The sequence below is a fragment of the Tyto alba genome, unplaced genomic scaffold (genome assembly GCF_018691265.1).
Source record: "Tyto alba isolate M040663 unplaced genomic scaffold, T.alba_DEE_v4.0 Super-Scaffold_10, whole genome shotgun sequence".
NCBI lineage: Eukaryota > Metazoa > Chordata > Aves > Strigiformes > Tytonidae > Tyto > Tyto alba.
This window is the reverse complement of record NW_024881262.1, coordinates 11335892-11349346: the sequence shown is the minus strand read 5'-3', so window position 1 is coordinate 11349346 and position 13455 is coordinate 11335892. Positions and strand designations below refer to the sequence as shown.

Genomic DNA, 13455 nt, shown 5'->3' with positions numbered 1-13455 from the left:
CCCAGCTGTACATCATCATCAACAAGGACAGTGATTTCCCATAGCTTATTCAAATTAAAAATGTACATTTTCATTAGGGGTGCTTTTATCTTCTGAGATGCTAGTAGTCTTTCAAGTTATTCCCATTTGCAGAAATAGCCCTCATGTAGCTCTGACCTAATCACCACCTTTGCTGCACATCAATTTCACCCTGAAACTCTAGGTTACCCCTGCATTAACTGCTAAGGGTCTGCTAAGAGTACATGTGCAATCTGTAGGTATAAAAGCACATTTTCTTCTTTATAAGTGAATAGACAGACTTGAGGTATTGGCTGCCTTCTAGAATCATAACCAGGTATGTCTCAATTCCCGTTTTGTCTATTAGAAGTACACATTTGGCAATAAATATAGGGTACGATTGGCCCAACAGCAAGAGACTGGAGAGTATTAAGGAGGTAACTTGGAGGTCTGAATGTGGGATTTACAGTGCATGCAGTGAGATACCTTCATCCATGTCTTTGGAAAACCTGTTGAGAATCCGCCCAGTGGGTGTAGTGTCAAAAAACTTCATGGGGCTACGCAGAATCCGTCGGAAGAGCTCGTCATGGAGCCTTGAGGATGCTCTGAGAGTTCCCTGACAAGGTAGAAAACATTGCAGCATTATGAAAGGATGTTTGCCTTCCTGTCACTGCCCCCAAGGACCAAAACATTCTGCTCATTTTCTCTCTCCAATCATAATATTTTTTTCTTGCATTCTCCACTTCCAACCACTGGAAGGAAGCTATTAATTTGGGCAGAAGTTTAACAGAAGGCACGGTACAGCCCCAAGAGATAACTTATGGAAACCTCACAATCCGTGATCTGACTTCCTCTCATTCAAAATCTCCCTTGGGAGGTGACCAAAAGAACCACAGTGACAGCAATATGCAGAAGGAAGGGGGAATAACAAAAACAAAGGCATTGGCACGCACCTTTACAAAGACAACGCCACGAACAGCTTTCAGAATCAACATAACTGCCATAGAAAGTGCATAGATGCCAGCATAGTAATGCATGTGAGGGTTATCTTTCATGCTATTGCTTATGACAGTATAATTTCCCAAAGTCACCGTGGTGTTCTGCAGAAAATTCAAGGTTACAGTGAATAGTTAGTTACCACAAGGATCAATCATGTACACATTACACATGGTAGAATTTAACTGTCCTCTGTCCCCTCCCACCATACTCGATATTTCTTCTTTAAATAAAGTACTTCAGTGATCTTTGGATACTTCAGAAAGTTCTCCCTAGCAGAGATACTTGACTTGCAGATTTGTTGCCCTTGGCCTTTTTTCTACAATATTTTTGAAAATAATATCACAACACATACTTCATTTGATTCCTAATCTCTCGTTTCATGTTTATCATTTCTTGTGTTCTTCTGAACAACACCAGCTACTTGCATACCACTACTCCTATTACACAGTAATATTCACCTTGGATAGGTTGTACGTTGTCTTCTTATCAAATACAGTTGTTATTTTCTGGCAGTGTGCAGTAAATTCTTTACTGTCACACTGTTGTACATTCTCATTCTCTTTTTTTTTTTTTTTTTTTAATCTTTTAACTATATTTAAGGACCTCATTGCTTATTTTAATAGTTGGCCATCTGCACTTCATTATTTCTTCTGTGAGGTTAAGTTTGTTCCCCCCCACTCAAAAAATAAAAATCTTGCAGTTATATTTGAATTTTAAATGCAACAAGACTTGCAATCAAAGCCCCTAGGGTGGGAAAAGTCCCAAATCATCCCAGCTCACCACAGTCTTCGAAGCAACTCCCAAAAGTCATTTGACTTAAAGCCACATACTTTAATATGATTATCCCATTAGATGTAAGGTCACGTTCAAACAAAAACCAGCACTAAAATTAGTAATTCTTCCTGCAGCTTGTTGGTGCCTTTCACGTTTTTACTTCCTTTATTTGACTAACACAAGGAAACAAGAGGGCAGTATAAAACCACATGAGCTATTGTATCTTTATTAGTGGAGCTCTCTTGGAGATGAGCTCTCTAGTGATATCACCTCCAAGGGAGCCTTACAACTTGCTTAAATTAGGAAGCACCATTTGGTCTCCTAGGACTGCTTGGGATTAGTCTAGTAGAGCAATCCCCCTGCCCATTAGACACAAGGGAGTAGAAAAGCTATTTATCTTACTCCACTGCCTTGCTTGATCCAAAAACTCAGCCACCAGTTGCTAAATGCTGTACTGCCCACATTCAGCACAAACAGTGCCATGATGATGAGGAACGCAAAGGGACCTCCAGCTGCCTGAATGTAGATACCATAAACAGACCAGGGGACAGAGCCTTTGCCTTTCTCTTCCAACTGGACCAACTGGCCTGTGAAACAGAAGAGAAGGAGGAAGTGAGGAAAAGAAAGCTGTTCCATGAAACTTCTGTAAGTCTGTGAACATCAGTGAAACTACAGTAATTTTCAAAATGTACAGAGTACTTTCAGAAACACAGACATTACTCAATATGTAGAACTCAATGGTTCAAACAGTTTTTCGGAAAGTCACATTTCATCTGCAGAATCATTCACATCATGGTATGTCTGAAAAAGTGTAATCAGCACAGACTTAAATACTAGGCTGGTGTCAGCCTCACTGTTGCTTTTTAAAGCCTACTTAAACTCAAAGTTAACATTAAACAGAGAGAACCACAAGACAGCAGTCACATCTTCCAATTCTTCATGCATAAATACCATGTCCTGCCTAGGACTCAGAGTACCAAGCTATACACATTGCCTTCTTAAGACAGGAGGGAGAGGTGGTGTGGGAGACAGGGTGCTACAAGCCCCTTTGTGTCAATGGCATCTGATCAGTGGCAGCCTGATTGAACTTAAAAACATTGTGCAGGCACACATATTTAATGAATTAATGAACCTTCTTTGCCCACTGCTTGTCTTCTATCAACCACACTGATTGATCAGGACTTGAGACATCTTTCAAAACCTGAGAGGTACACTCATAATACACTTTGAAAGCAAATGTTTAGAGCTTACTGGTGTACAGAATAGTTATAGCCAGAAATCTGATTACATAGTTACCCTCTTCCTTCTTTACAACTTTCTCCTTCTTCACAGACCCTGTTTTGGTACTTTTATCCTGGGGTCTTTTCAGTGAACTGTTCGTGTCCTTCTTTATATTAATCTGCAGGAAAACAATGACACTAAACATAACGGGAGTAATTTGCTTTCACATTTTCATATCTGAACCCAAACTTTTTATAAGCTGCCTTCTAAGGGCAAAGGCTTTCAATATCTTAGCATTCATATCAAGGATGATATTAACTTCGCTGTTATTATGGATGACTGCCAACTCTGGTATATTAAATTCTCCTCCTCTATTAATCTGAACTGCTACCAAGCTGTACTGGTAGTGTGCAAGGTTAATTTCCAGAATCAGTGACACTGTGTGCATACACAGTAGAGGAATGACACCCCTACTACTGAGAGAAAAATACAATATCCCCAGTCCCTTGTAAAAACAACTCAATTTTATCAGGAGGCTTTTTTTTTCCCCAAACACCCTAGTACTTCACTCAGGAAAACTCCCCGGAAATGTCTTTAAGGACAAAATCTGGTTAACTTGGTCTTCCAGAAATCAAATGTCCAAACAGTAAGCTGCACACACAATTACTGTTCTAAACCCAGCCACTTTCCCACAAATGGAAGTTACTACCTGTCCAGAGATAGCCTACATTAACTGAAAGCCCCTACACAGCATCCTCAGGGTCCTCTTCCCACACTTTACACGAGAAGACACATCTCACACATGTCAAACCACAGAGAATCTAACTTTACCATCCATTTCTTCTTATCCCATCAGGAATGCAAATTAATACTCCTTCTATGAGCTAGTGTTTACAGAGAGACAGTGAAGGTCAGCCAAGCATACAAACTAGAGATCTCTTATTAACTGTCATTACAGTAATCTTAAAATGGCAGAACTATCATCTTCATGCCTCAGAAAGGATATGCAGAGTAATGCATTATATTCTTTTCCTTCTTTCACTAACATCTCCCAGGAGAAAATTTCACCAAGCACTTTGTGTATCTGCTTATTTATCACAATGCTACCTTTTCGGAAACCTTTTTTTTTTTTTTTTTTTTTTTAACGTCTGCAGCTTGTGAATAAGGAGCCTCTTATCTCTTAACAAATAAACTGCTAATGTGCTTTTTAATCTCTTTTTACTAAGAGAAAATGCACACAACACTTAGAGAGGTAAATCATCATCAAATAAAGAAAAGCACAGTTGCTTACTCCAAAAAATAACCTCAGGAAACAAACAGGAGAAAGGTGGGAAAAATGAAATTGCTGAAATTTTAAATTCAATGTCCTACAGAATGGTTCTTGTTATTTTCTAGATTTACATTTTTTCCACTGACTAAAATACTACAGCACAAATCCAAGTTTGCATTTGCAGCCATTGTTTCATAACAGAAGCAGTGTCAAGCAGTATTTTTTTTGTCTCAAAGCCTCCCAAAACATAGCATTTTCAGTTACATTTCCAAAAAGCTGTCACATCTAACTTTTGTCACGTTGTGTCACTTCCTATGCCTCAGTCACACCCTATGTGAAAAAGAAATAACAAATCAGAATAACTTTCAGACAAAAGTTGGTCCAGGTCTGTGCTAATTTGGAAGTAAATTAAGAAGTGAGGTGTACAACAAGAGACAACAAGCTTCCTGCTCTGAGCATCACCAGAGGAGACGATACATTACTTTCATGGTCAAGTCATGAGCTCAATGGCAGAGCCCTCTCTACTACCTATTCACTAAATACTAACTGTGACTGCAAATACAAACTGCTAACAAAGCAGATTATTCTACAGGAAATCTATTGGTCAGATCGACACATGAACACGTGAAGGCATTTTCCAGTCTTCCAACTATGTCATTTCATTTATCTCATCAGAAAAGTCATCATTCAGACCACTTTGAAATAAACAAACAGCTACCTCTATATGTGGTGTTTCTCCCAGCTGTAGGTTATTAAAAATAGTTGCATAATCCCCATTTAAATTCATCAGTTCCTCGTGACTTCCTCGCTCAGTAATGCAGCCTTCTTTCATAAAGATCACTTCATCACAGTCAACAAGATACTGGAGAAAATGGCAGTGAGAACAAGTCTTTATCATTATGGCTGATAATCACACAGTCCCACACAATCCTTTTCAGTAAATTATAGACATTTGCATACAATACATCTCTTCCAAAATAGCAAACATCTGATTTTTAAAGGTCCTGCATTGACTAGAGCACCACAATTACTGTCACTGTACACAAATAAAAAGTTTTATGTTCTACCAAAACCGATCTGTTATGGAAGACACAATTCAGGATACTTAAACATTGCAAATACTGATATACTAAATATTAATATCTCTATGTACAGAAGATAGCAAAAAAGTCTCAGAATACATCCATTCTGATATACTGACACCAAATCTATGTTTTTCCAATGTGATGAACTAGCTTTATAGCAAGTTAGAAAGAGTGTTTCTGAACAAGTTATTTATTTCTTTGGTAAGTTTTCTTTAGCCATGTGTTATCAGTCCAGATAAGACAACAAGCAGCACCGGTATCAAATAAAGAATTAGATTGTGCTCAGTGCATATTTGCAAACCTAGTTCGTAAACATAAACCATGCACCCTACAGACAGACAGGGTTGTGCTGTAACAGGTCAGGGCACAGAAATTTCCATTCTAAAGGCAACTGACTAAACAGTATTTCAAGCAAGTCCAAGAAAGTAAGTATGGGAGATGTAGTACCTGAAGCTGATGAGTGATGAAAAGGACTGTCTTTGACTTCAGGTGCTTCCTTATTGCACTGTTAAAGATGTGATTTCCAACATGAGCATCTAAGGCACTAAGGGGATCATCAAGGATGTAAATGCTCCTGTCACTGTACAGGGCTCGAGCCAGACTGATTCTCTGACGCTGTCCTCCACTCAGGTTAGCCCCTCGTTCCCCGATCTGTACGGACACACACCCATTATTTTATTTCTACAGCACCATGCAACACAGAGATTCAGAGCTCAAGAGGTGACCGGAATGAAGCAGACCATAATATTTTTATTGAGAGATATATATATACACACACACGCCCCTCATAATTATATATTAATACATATATACATTCTAGTTTAGGTGTCCACTTCTTTGAATGCATAACACATTTCACAAAGTCAAGGTTAATATGCTTGAAATGTGGCAGTAGTTTTTTGCTTATTTTACTATTTTTGTAGCCATGCTTTTTTCTTGGCTATTTTAAGGCAGCTAAATTTACAACACAATAAAAAACTCCCAAATTGCCAGCATCTGAATCAAAACCATGGAACAACTCTCAATAGCCCAGGGCATGCATTGATAAGCTCAGCTCAAGATGGTGCATTCAACAGCTTGGCTTGTATGCACACCAGACTGATGCTCCTCTCACCCCAGCCTAGTCCATTCTAGTCTAACCAAACCAAAACTCTACTTCTCTCCATCTATTAATTAGTTTACTACAAGCAAAATTTATACCTCTGTCAGGTCCCCGTTTGGAAGGATGGCTAGGTCAGGCCTTAGACAGCAACCATTCAGCACCGTATTGTATCTAAAGAACAATTAGATATGCAGTAAGAACAGCTTTTTTCCCCAAATATCTAGCTAGTACAGCATTACCTCACTTTCTACACTAATAGCAAACATTCCAGCAGCCTAAAACACATGATCTGCCTTGGATTCCCAGGAGAAAACTGAGGTAACAATTAATCACCTACTTCTGAAGTACAGTGAAGGTAAGAAGGCAATTTCTTTCCACTGATAGCGAGCACAGGCACAGGGAAGGCCCCCACTTCCGAAGGGGGAGTGCCATGGAAGGTGCCAGTACATTGCAAACAGCAGTTGTTGTGTTTAAAGAGAGCAAAGCCAAGACAGCAAGAGCAAATGCCACTTCAGTGCTGCTCCACGGCAGCTGCTAAAAATAGGGATCGGACACTATTCCAGCATGAGGTACAGCCCTCGCTGCAAATAAGCAGTGACAGACCCACTGACAGACATCAGCCACAGTGACCATGTGCAAGAGTTGCAGGGTCTTCAACGAGACTTAAAGAAGTCCTAAAGGCAGACTCTAAAAAGATACATAGGCTTTAACCGCAGTGTATTCTGCATTATATTTTCCCACACCTGGGCCAAGAATTACTAAGCTTTCATGTAAATCAAACAGTTCTGACAAACCTTTCTTCATCATATTCCTTGCCAAAAAGAATGTTGTCCCGAAGTGTAGCATTGAGAATCCAGGCCTGCTGGGCCACATAAGCAAATGTTCCACTTACTGCAATGCTACCCTCCAACAGGGTCATCTGAAATTAAAGATAAACTGTGAAATTATGCTATTCCATGTTTAGAATTTATTTTCTTCTATAGAGTATAAGCAAAATAGGAGATAGGAAAGAGAAAAGCAGAAGTAGTCAAAACAGAATTTCTCACCTGTCCTAAAATTGCTGAGATAAGTGAAGTTTTTCCGCTCCCCACACTGCCACAAATTCCAACAAGTTTCCCCTAGGCAGAAAAGACAGTAAGTTATGATAGTCATTTCTTACACTCTCCAACTCTTATGAGAATTTGGGCTACCTTTAGTACCTTCAAGGGGACAGCTGGACATTAATGACAGCTGAAAAGGGACATTACAGACAAAAAATGCAAGACAGTTTTAACTCTCAAATAATGAAGAGTGAATACTATACCACAGTGGACTAAAACAGAATCAACTCTACAGGTAAAAATGAACGTGTTTTAAGATCAGCTTCCCTTTGACAGGCCCAGAGAATGCTGCTCTTGGCCAAAAGCACCACAGCTTGCCTAAACAGAATGCACCAAGATGCTTTTGAGAGTAATAAGGAAAGATATAAAGAGGAAAACACTGAAAGAAAATCAGAATTTAGGATATATGGGTCCAGTAAAACTCCCTGCCTATGAGATACAGCTTGCTAAGGAACACATACCAAGAAAAGGCTAGAATCCACTCACTTTGAAGCATTTCTCCGCAATAAAATGGGTGTGTTGATACCCACATTAAACTATTAATTCAAAGCTATTTTTGTTCCTTTTGTAAAAAAAGGTAAAGTGGGCAAAAAGGGTATATAGCCACTTGTGAAACACACTGGTGGCTTCCTCTCATTTACAAACTTCTGACAGAAGACTAGCCTTTACATTTTCAAGTAACTATGTACTCCTTTTTCAAGGCTACTCTTTTAAACTATATGCATCTTTGTCAAAGTTTAAAATATACAGTTTTTATAGTTTAAACTATCCCTCTACCCATATGACTACAGGACACAATTTAACCATAAATATCTTGATTAATGCATGGATCCCATTGCTACAACACCCAACTGCCAGACTGCAAAACTTTCATATTTGTAGATTTCATGTATTAAGATCAATGCTTTTTCTTTGGCATTTTACATATTTTTACCCATCTTGGAATGAAGGCTCCAACTGCTTCTAAATTCTTGAAAATCAGTGTGTCCTTCTACCATACAAAAATTGTCAGGGAAGAAAATTGCACATTCTTCAATAAAAAGCATTGTTATGCTCCATTAGAAAACCTATTCACCTAAAGCGTTCACCCAGAATGCAGGTGAAACCCTGCAAAACTATCAGACAGCTGCAGGAATACACCATCCACCAATACCCCACTGATACCCCTGGTGCCCTGCCAATTCTTTAAGCTCAATGGCTCATATACTGTACCGAGAGCTACAAACAGCAAAACCATCAGTTAGATGTGAAAGCTATACACCTGTGTTGTTTCACAGGCTGTTAGCAAAGATCTAGCCTGCTAAAGTGGCACAGCTGCTTACATCAAGATCAGACACTGCATCCTGGATACTGCAGTTGCCATGGATATTACAAGAATGCACAAAAGCAATATGCTCCATTTCATGCAAAAATACACATCTCTATTCCAAGGGACGGCTAAAATGATGCCTTTTGAAAGCTTGGGTTTTCTCCTTTCTTCTCCTACCTTTTCTATCTCCAATTCAATGTTGTATAGAGTCCTCTGAAGTCGAAGGTTAACCAGGTGGATGATTTTGTTCTCCTCTTCGGGGCTAGGATCATTGTCCACTAGAAGATGGCCCTTCTGCTCTGCCAGCACAGCTTGCTGTCCCTCATTCTGCAGCTTCATTTTCTCTTTCTTGCCCTTGGTGACTTTCTTCTCTTTTTTCACTTTGGGGGTCAACTTTGGTGAGCTCTGGACGCTGGCATGGGAGAAGTCCCAAGCCAAGGTAGCATTTTTCACCTCTATCGCGGTGTGAGGATTGGCTGGTTTTTTTCTTTATCATATGAACCTCTTCCATTAGAAATAAACTCTGATAGGAGTTGTGAGAGAGGTGTAAAGATGAGACACCTGATCAAGACTGGGAGACAAGCCTACGGCACACTCACGCAGCAAAACACATCAGGCTATATAGTAGGAGGAAGCTGAAGAGCAAAAGGTAGCTCATTAGTGTAAACTAACTCCAGGCCTGCTAAGTGGCCGGGACATTCCTGGATGTGGTGGAAGCACTTAGATACACTAAGACTTTTACAGAACTGCAATACTCTGAATGCAATATGTGAGGGCCTTATTCTTTTAACACTGTTTGCAACTGCAGCTCTGTAATTTCCAGATTAAAAACACATAAGTAGAATGCATGGGTTGGAGAGGAGAGGTCACTGAGGGAAAGTGGCTGACTTTTCCTGCACACCAAATCATTATGGAAAGAGATGGAATGACTTTTAACTTCAGCCTTTACCCTTCAGCTTTTCTGCTGGGAAAAAGTTAACTCACACAAATTTAGCTGACCTATCTTGCACTGCTGGACAATAAGAAGTCATTAAGTCCATTGTATCATGTTTTCCACCACATCCATCAGTAATTACAATCAACAGATTAGGAAGAGGCTTTTCACACAGATTAATTACAATATAAAATGCTTTCCACTTAAATAGTTTATGTTTTGAACTAAGAAGCCTTTTGCGATTAAAAATTTCTCAATTCTCAGTGTTATTTACTCTTAAAATTGCTATGCCCAAGTAACATTCATAAGAAAGCTCATACCCATTTACAGAGCCAAAAAGTCAGTTACATTTTTAGTGACATGTTAAGAGTATCTCCACCTTGTGTTACACTCCCTACACAGATTACACTATTTACAGTCAAACTGGGAGATATTACAATTTCCTCTGTCCTTCTCTTCCCCTGCCAAAACTCCCTTTAGTGCATTTGGATTTAAGAAAGCCTGATTTAGGGTGACTCCAAAGAGGAAATAAAAGTGTTTAAAAGCAATGGGATCTCAAAATAATTCTACAGATTCCATTCTTCTCACACCCAGATTTGTTTCATTAATGCTTTACACAGAATCCATATATCTGTCAATGTCTGTGGAATCCTATTTGGAAATCTGTGCAATGTACTATTGCCTTCAAGAGAGAAGATAAAATTAAGGCCTGTCCTCTGAGTTTATACTAAAGTACACACACAGTGTATTCACTTCACAGGCATTGAAGAATGAGATAGGATTGTCTGTTATAAGGGTTTTAATTTTCTGCCATAGATTCTGTTTCACCAGATCACAACTACATTTCATTCATATAGTGGAGTTTCAGTCACTTAATTTCATCCGAAAATATAAAACTTCAGTTTTTCATGATTGCAAATAAAACTCTACTGGTTTGTGCAAAGCTGCCTACATAACACATGACATTTCCTAAAGGAGTTTCATTAGCAAAGCATGAAATTTAATTGCAGACATGTTGCACTGTCTTTGTATGCAGATGGTCTTAAAAGGGAGTTTAAGAATTACTATACTGTGAGCCATCTACTCCTGTATTCTCTTACAGTGGCCAACATCAAAATCCTAAAATCATTAAATAAGAATATTTTGCTTCCCACACTAGTATTATATTGAACTTCTAATATTCCTTCAGTAGACTTGTATCTCTTTTGCAGAATCCAACAATCTGAAGTGCTAAGTGTACAGAAAAAGTACTCCTCAGTCATTAAAATAACATTACCTTCCAAGTGTTCCCTTAGCCTCTATTATACACATACAACACTCCACACTTAGTTAAAACTTCAAGGCCAAATGACTGCTTACCTTAAATCTGTCAACAGAAACAGATGCCTCAGACAGAGACTTCACTGAGAAAGGTGTTACTTTTAGAGCAAAAGTCATTGAGTTAAAGACAGTGACCACTGTGAATGCCTAAAAGTGAGACAAAGAAAATCACATTTGGAGATAATATATATACAACTCCAAGCTTCTAAAAGCTGAAATGTCACAACAGCAGTTCAAAGCCATAGAAAAGGCCCACAGTCCAAGAATAACCATTTAAATATTCAACATAGTCTTGAACAGCAGAAAACAGCAGATCTACCCAACTCTTTCTCCAGTGCTTTATAACAGACCAAGACAGACCCCTTCAGTGTTTGTAAGTCTACTAAAAGCAGCAGCCAGAAAATTCTGGGTTAGTCTATTACTTTTGAAGACCCAAGTTCAAATCCTGGTTTTAAGATTTTTCTGGTAATTGCATCCAAGCACACTGTAAAACAAAAACATCCAGTAATCCCAATGTCCTACCTGAATAGCAAACAGGAGTGCAGTGCTCGTTTACATTCAGCTCAAAACCTGTTCTGGGGAAGTTCAGGACTGAAATAGTGCTGAAAGCTTTTTGTGCAAAATATAAGACTACATCTGCTGCTATTACACCCATCAGATACTCACGTCTGTGAGCAAGGCTACAGCCTGGCCACACAGGCACAGCCACAAAGCAAACAGTATGATGAAGAGAAATGACTTAGAAGAAAAGCTACTGTAGCAGTATTGTAAAGAATATTTTCAACACTGCAGTAAGTTACCTGAGCTGCTGTAAGATCATAGCCAAGGACCATATGGACAGAAAAGGTCACCACGCTGGCAATGACTACAACTATAGGAGCCACACCCACAGTGATGCTCTGGAAGTAGCCCGCACGCTCTAAGATTTTACGTTCTTCCTCACGAATTTCTAGAAACATAAACAGAGGCACCAGATCAGAAGTATGATTTGGGGAGTACATATACAACAGACACTACCACAGCACTATAAACACCGAGTAGGAGAGGCCTAGCTCTACGCTTTAGCATTTATCACATTATATACCTTCTCATAAAGGCTGCAGTTACAGAGAAGCAAACTATAATGGTCTATAAATCTCCATTAAAAATAGAGGTCTTTTTACTTTATTTAGAAATGAAGCAGCCAGCACATCTCTTAAATGATAAAAACGGAACAAACTTTGAGAACTGTGCCAAGCTACAAACATCATTATGCTAGAAGGTGAGATTTTAGAAGCAGGTCCGTTTCTCCAACCCATCACGCATAACAAATAGGAAGGCTGAAGGATGAAAGTATTATTACACTGCACATAAATCAACATCTATGGTACTAAGCTAGGAGGATGTACCAGGCTACTAAGCAATGAGGCATTTGCACAAAAAACATTTACAGATTGTGTGAACTCACTTTGAACATTCTGAGAAAATGGTTTGACCCAGGCATACATTTTAATGAACTTAATGTAATTAAGAACTTCATTCATCTTCTGCACACGTTCATCTGTTGTTGATACACATTTTCTTCTGAAATAAGCTGTGAGGCGTGATACAAACATCTGAAACAAAAGACAACACCATGCAACATTAATGGCAACTCAGAAAGAGCAAGTACATTCAACTCCTAATTACCAGAGAAAGCCAATTTTGAATCTGAAAAACGGGATTCAGGGATGGGACAAGGCGACTGTTAGTCTAACATAAAAGTCAGGCTGGAAACACTATTCATATCCTCCCACCCCACCTGCACTGCACTGAGCGCTAAATTCACAATAGCAAGTTTCAGCAAAAATAAAAGTGAAATAAAGGTGTGCACTTTTACCAACAGCGAATGGTACCATATTTGTTAAAGTTTCTGAAGCACAAAGAATACAAAAACATTAACTGAAAGACACAACAGCTTGACCCTCATGGTAAATGAACAGTAAAACCCAATTTAGCCAACCTTTTAACCTGGTCCCATAAGGAAAAAGAGCGAGCTGGACTTTGCACCGCCAGATCAATTTCTACCATATGCCAGTGCTGTGAAGGTGGTAATATAGTTTTAACATTTTTACTAAAACATTCTAAAAATAAATAGGTTTTCACATGTTTCTAAGCATCTTCTGCTCTTACAATCATCCCATTTCTGGTTTGAAATTTAAAACCAACACACTACTTTAGGAAGTTTTCAGGTCCTTGCCCTTCTTGAGACTCCCGCAACCTCTTTTGGAGTCCCCATCAATAGAGAAGGACTGCTGAGAAGAACTGATAAATATGATTAAACTCCACTCCTCATTCCCCTCTTTAAAGTATAATTCCCATTATT

At 38.9% G+C, this 13455-nt stretch overlaps 1 protein-coding gene across 1 annotated transcript in view; it reads right to left on the bottom strand.

The window, feature by feature from the left end:
* ABCC5 (ATP binding cassette subfamily C member 5) overlaps nucleotides 1–13455 on the bottom strand; it is a 51047-nt gene that overhangs the window by 12384 nt on the left and 25208 nt on the right. The window contains 14 exon segments of the mRNA XM_042795072.1: nucleotides 484–613; nucleotides 951–1097; nucleotides 2173–2357; nucleotides 3067–3169; nucleotides 4980–5123; nucleotides 5794–5997; nucleotides 6547–6619; nucleotides 7243–7367; nucleotides 7495–7566; nucleotides 9035–9343; nucleotides 9345–9380; nucleotides 11151–11258; nucleotides 11912–12060; nucleotides 12559–12706. Of these exon segments, the coding sequence (XP_042651006.1) occupies nucleotides 484–613; nucleotides 951–1097; nucleotides 2173–2357; nucleotides 3067–3169; nucleotides 4980–5123; nucleotides 5794–5997; nucleotides 6547–6619; nucleotides 7243–7367; nucleotides 7495–7566; nucleotides 9035–9343; nucleotides 9345–9380; nucleotides 11151–11258; nucleotides 11912–12060; nucleotides 12559–12706 (1933 nt within the window).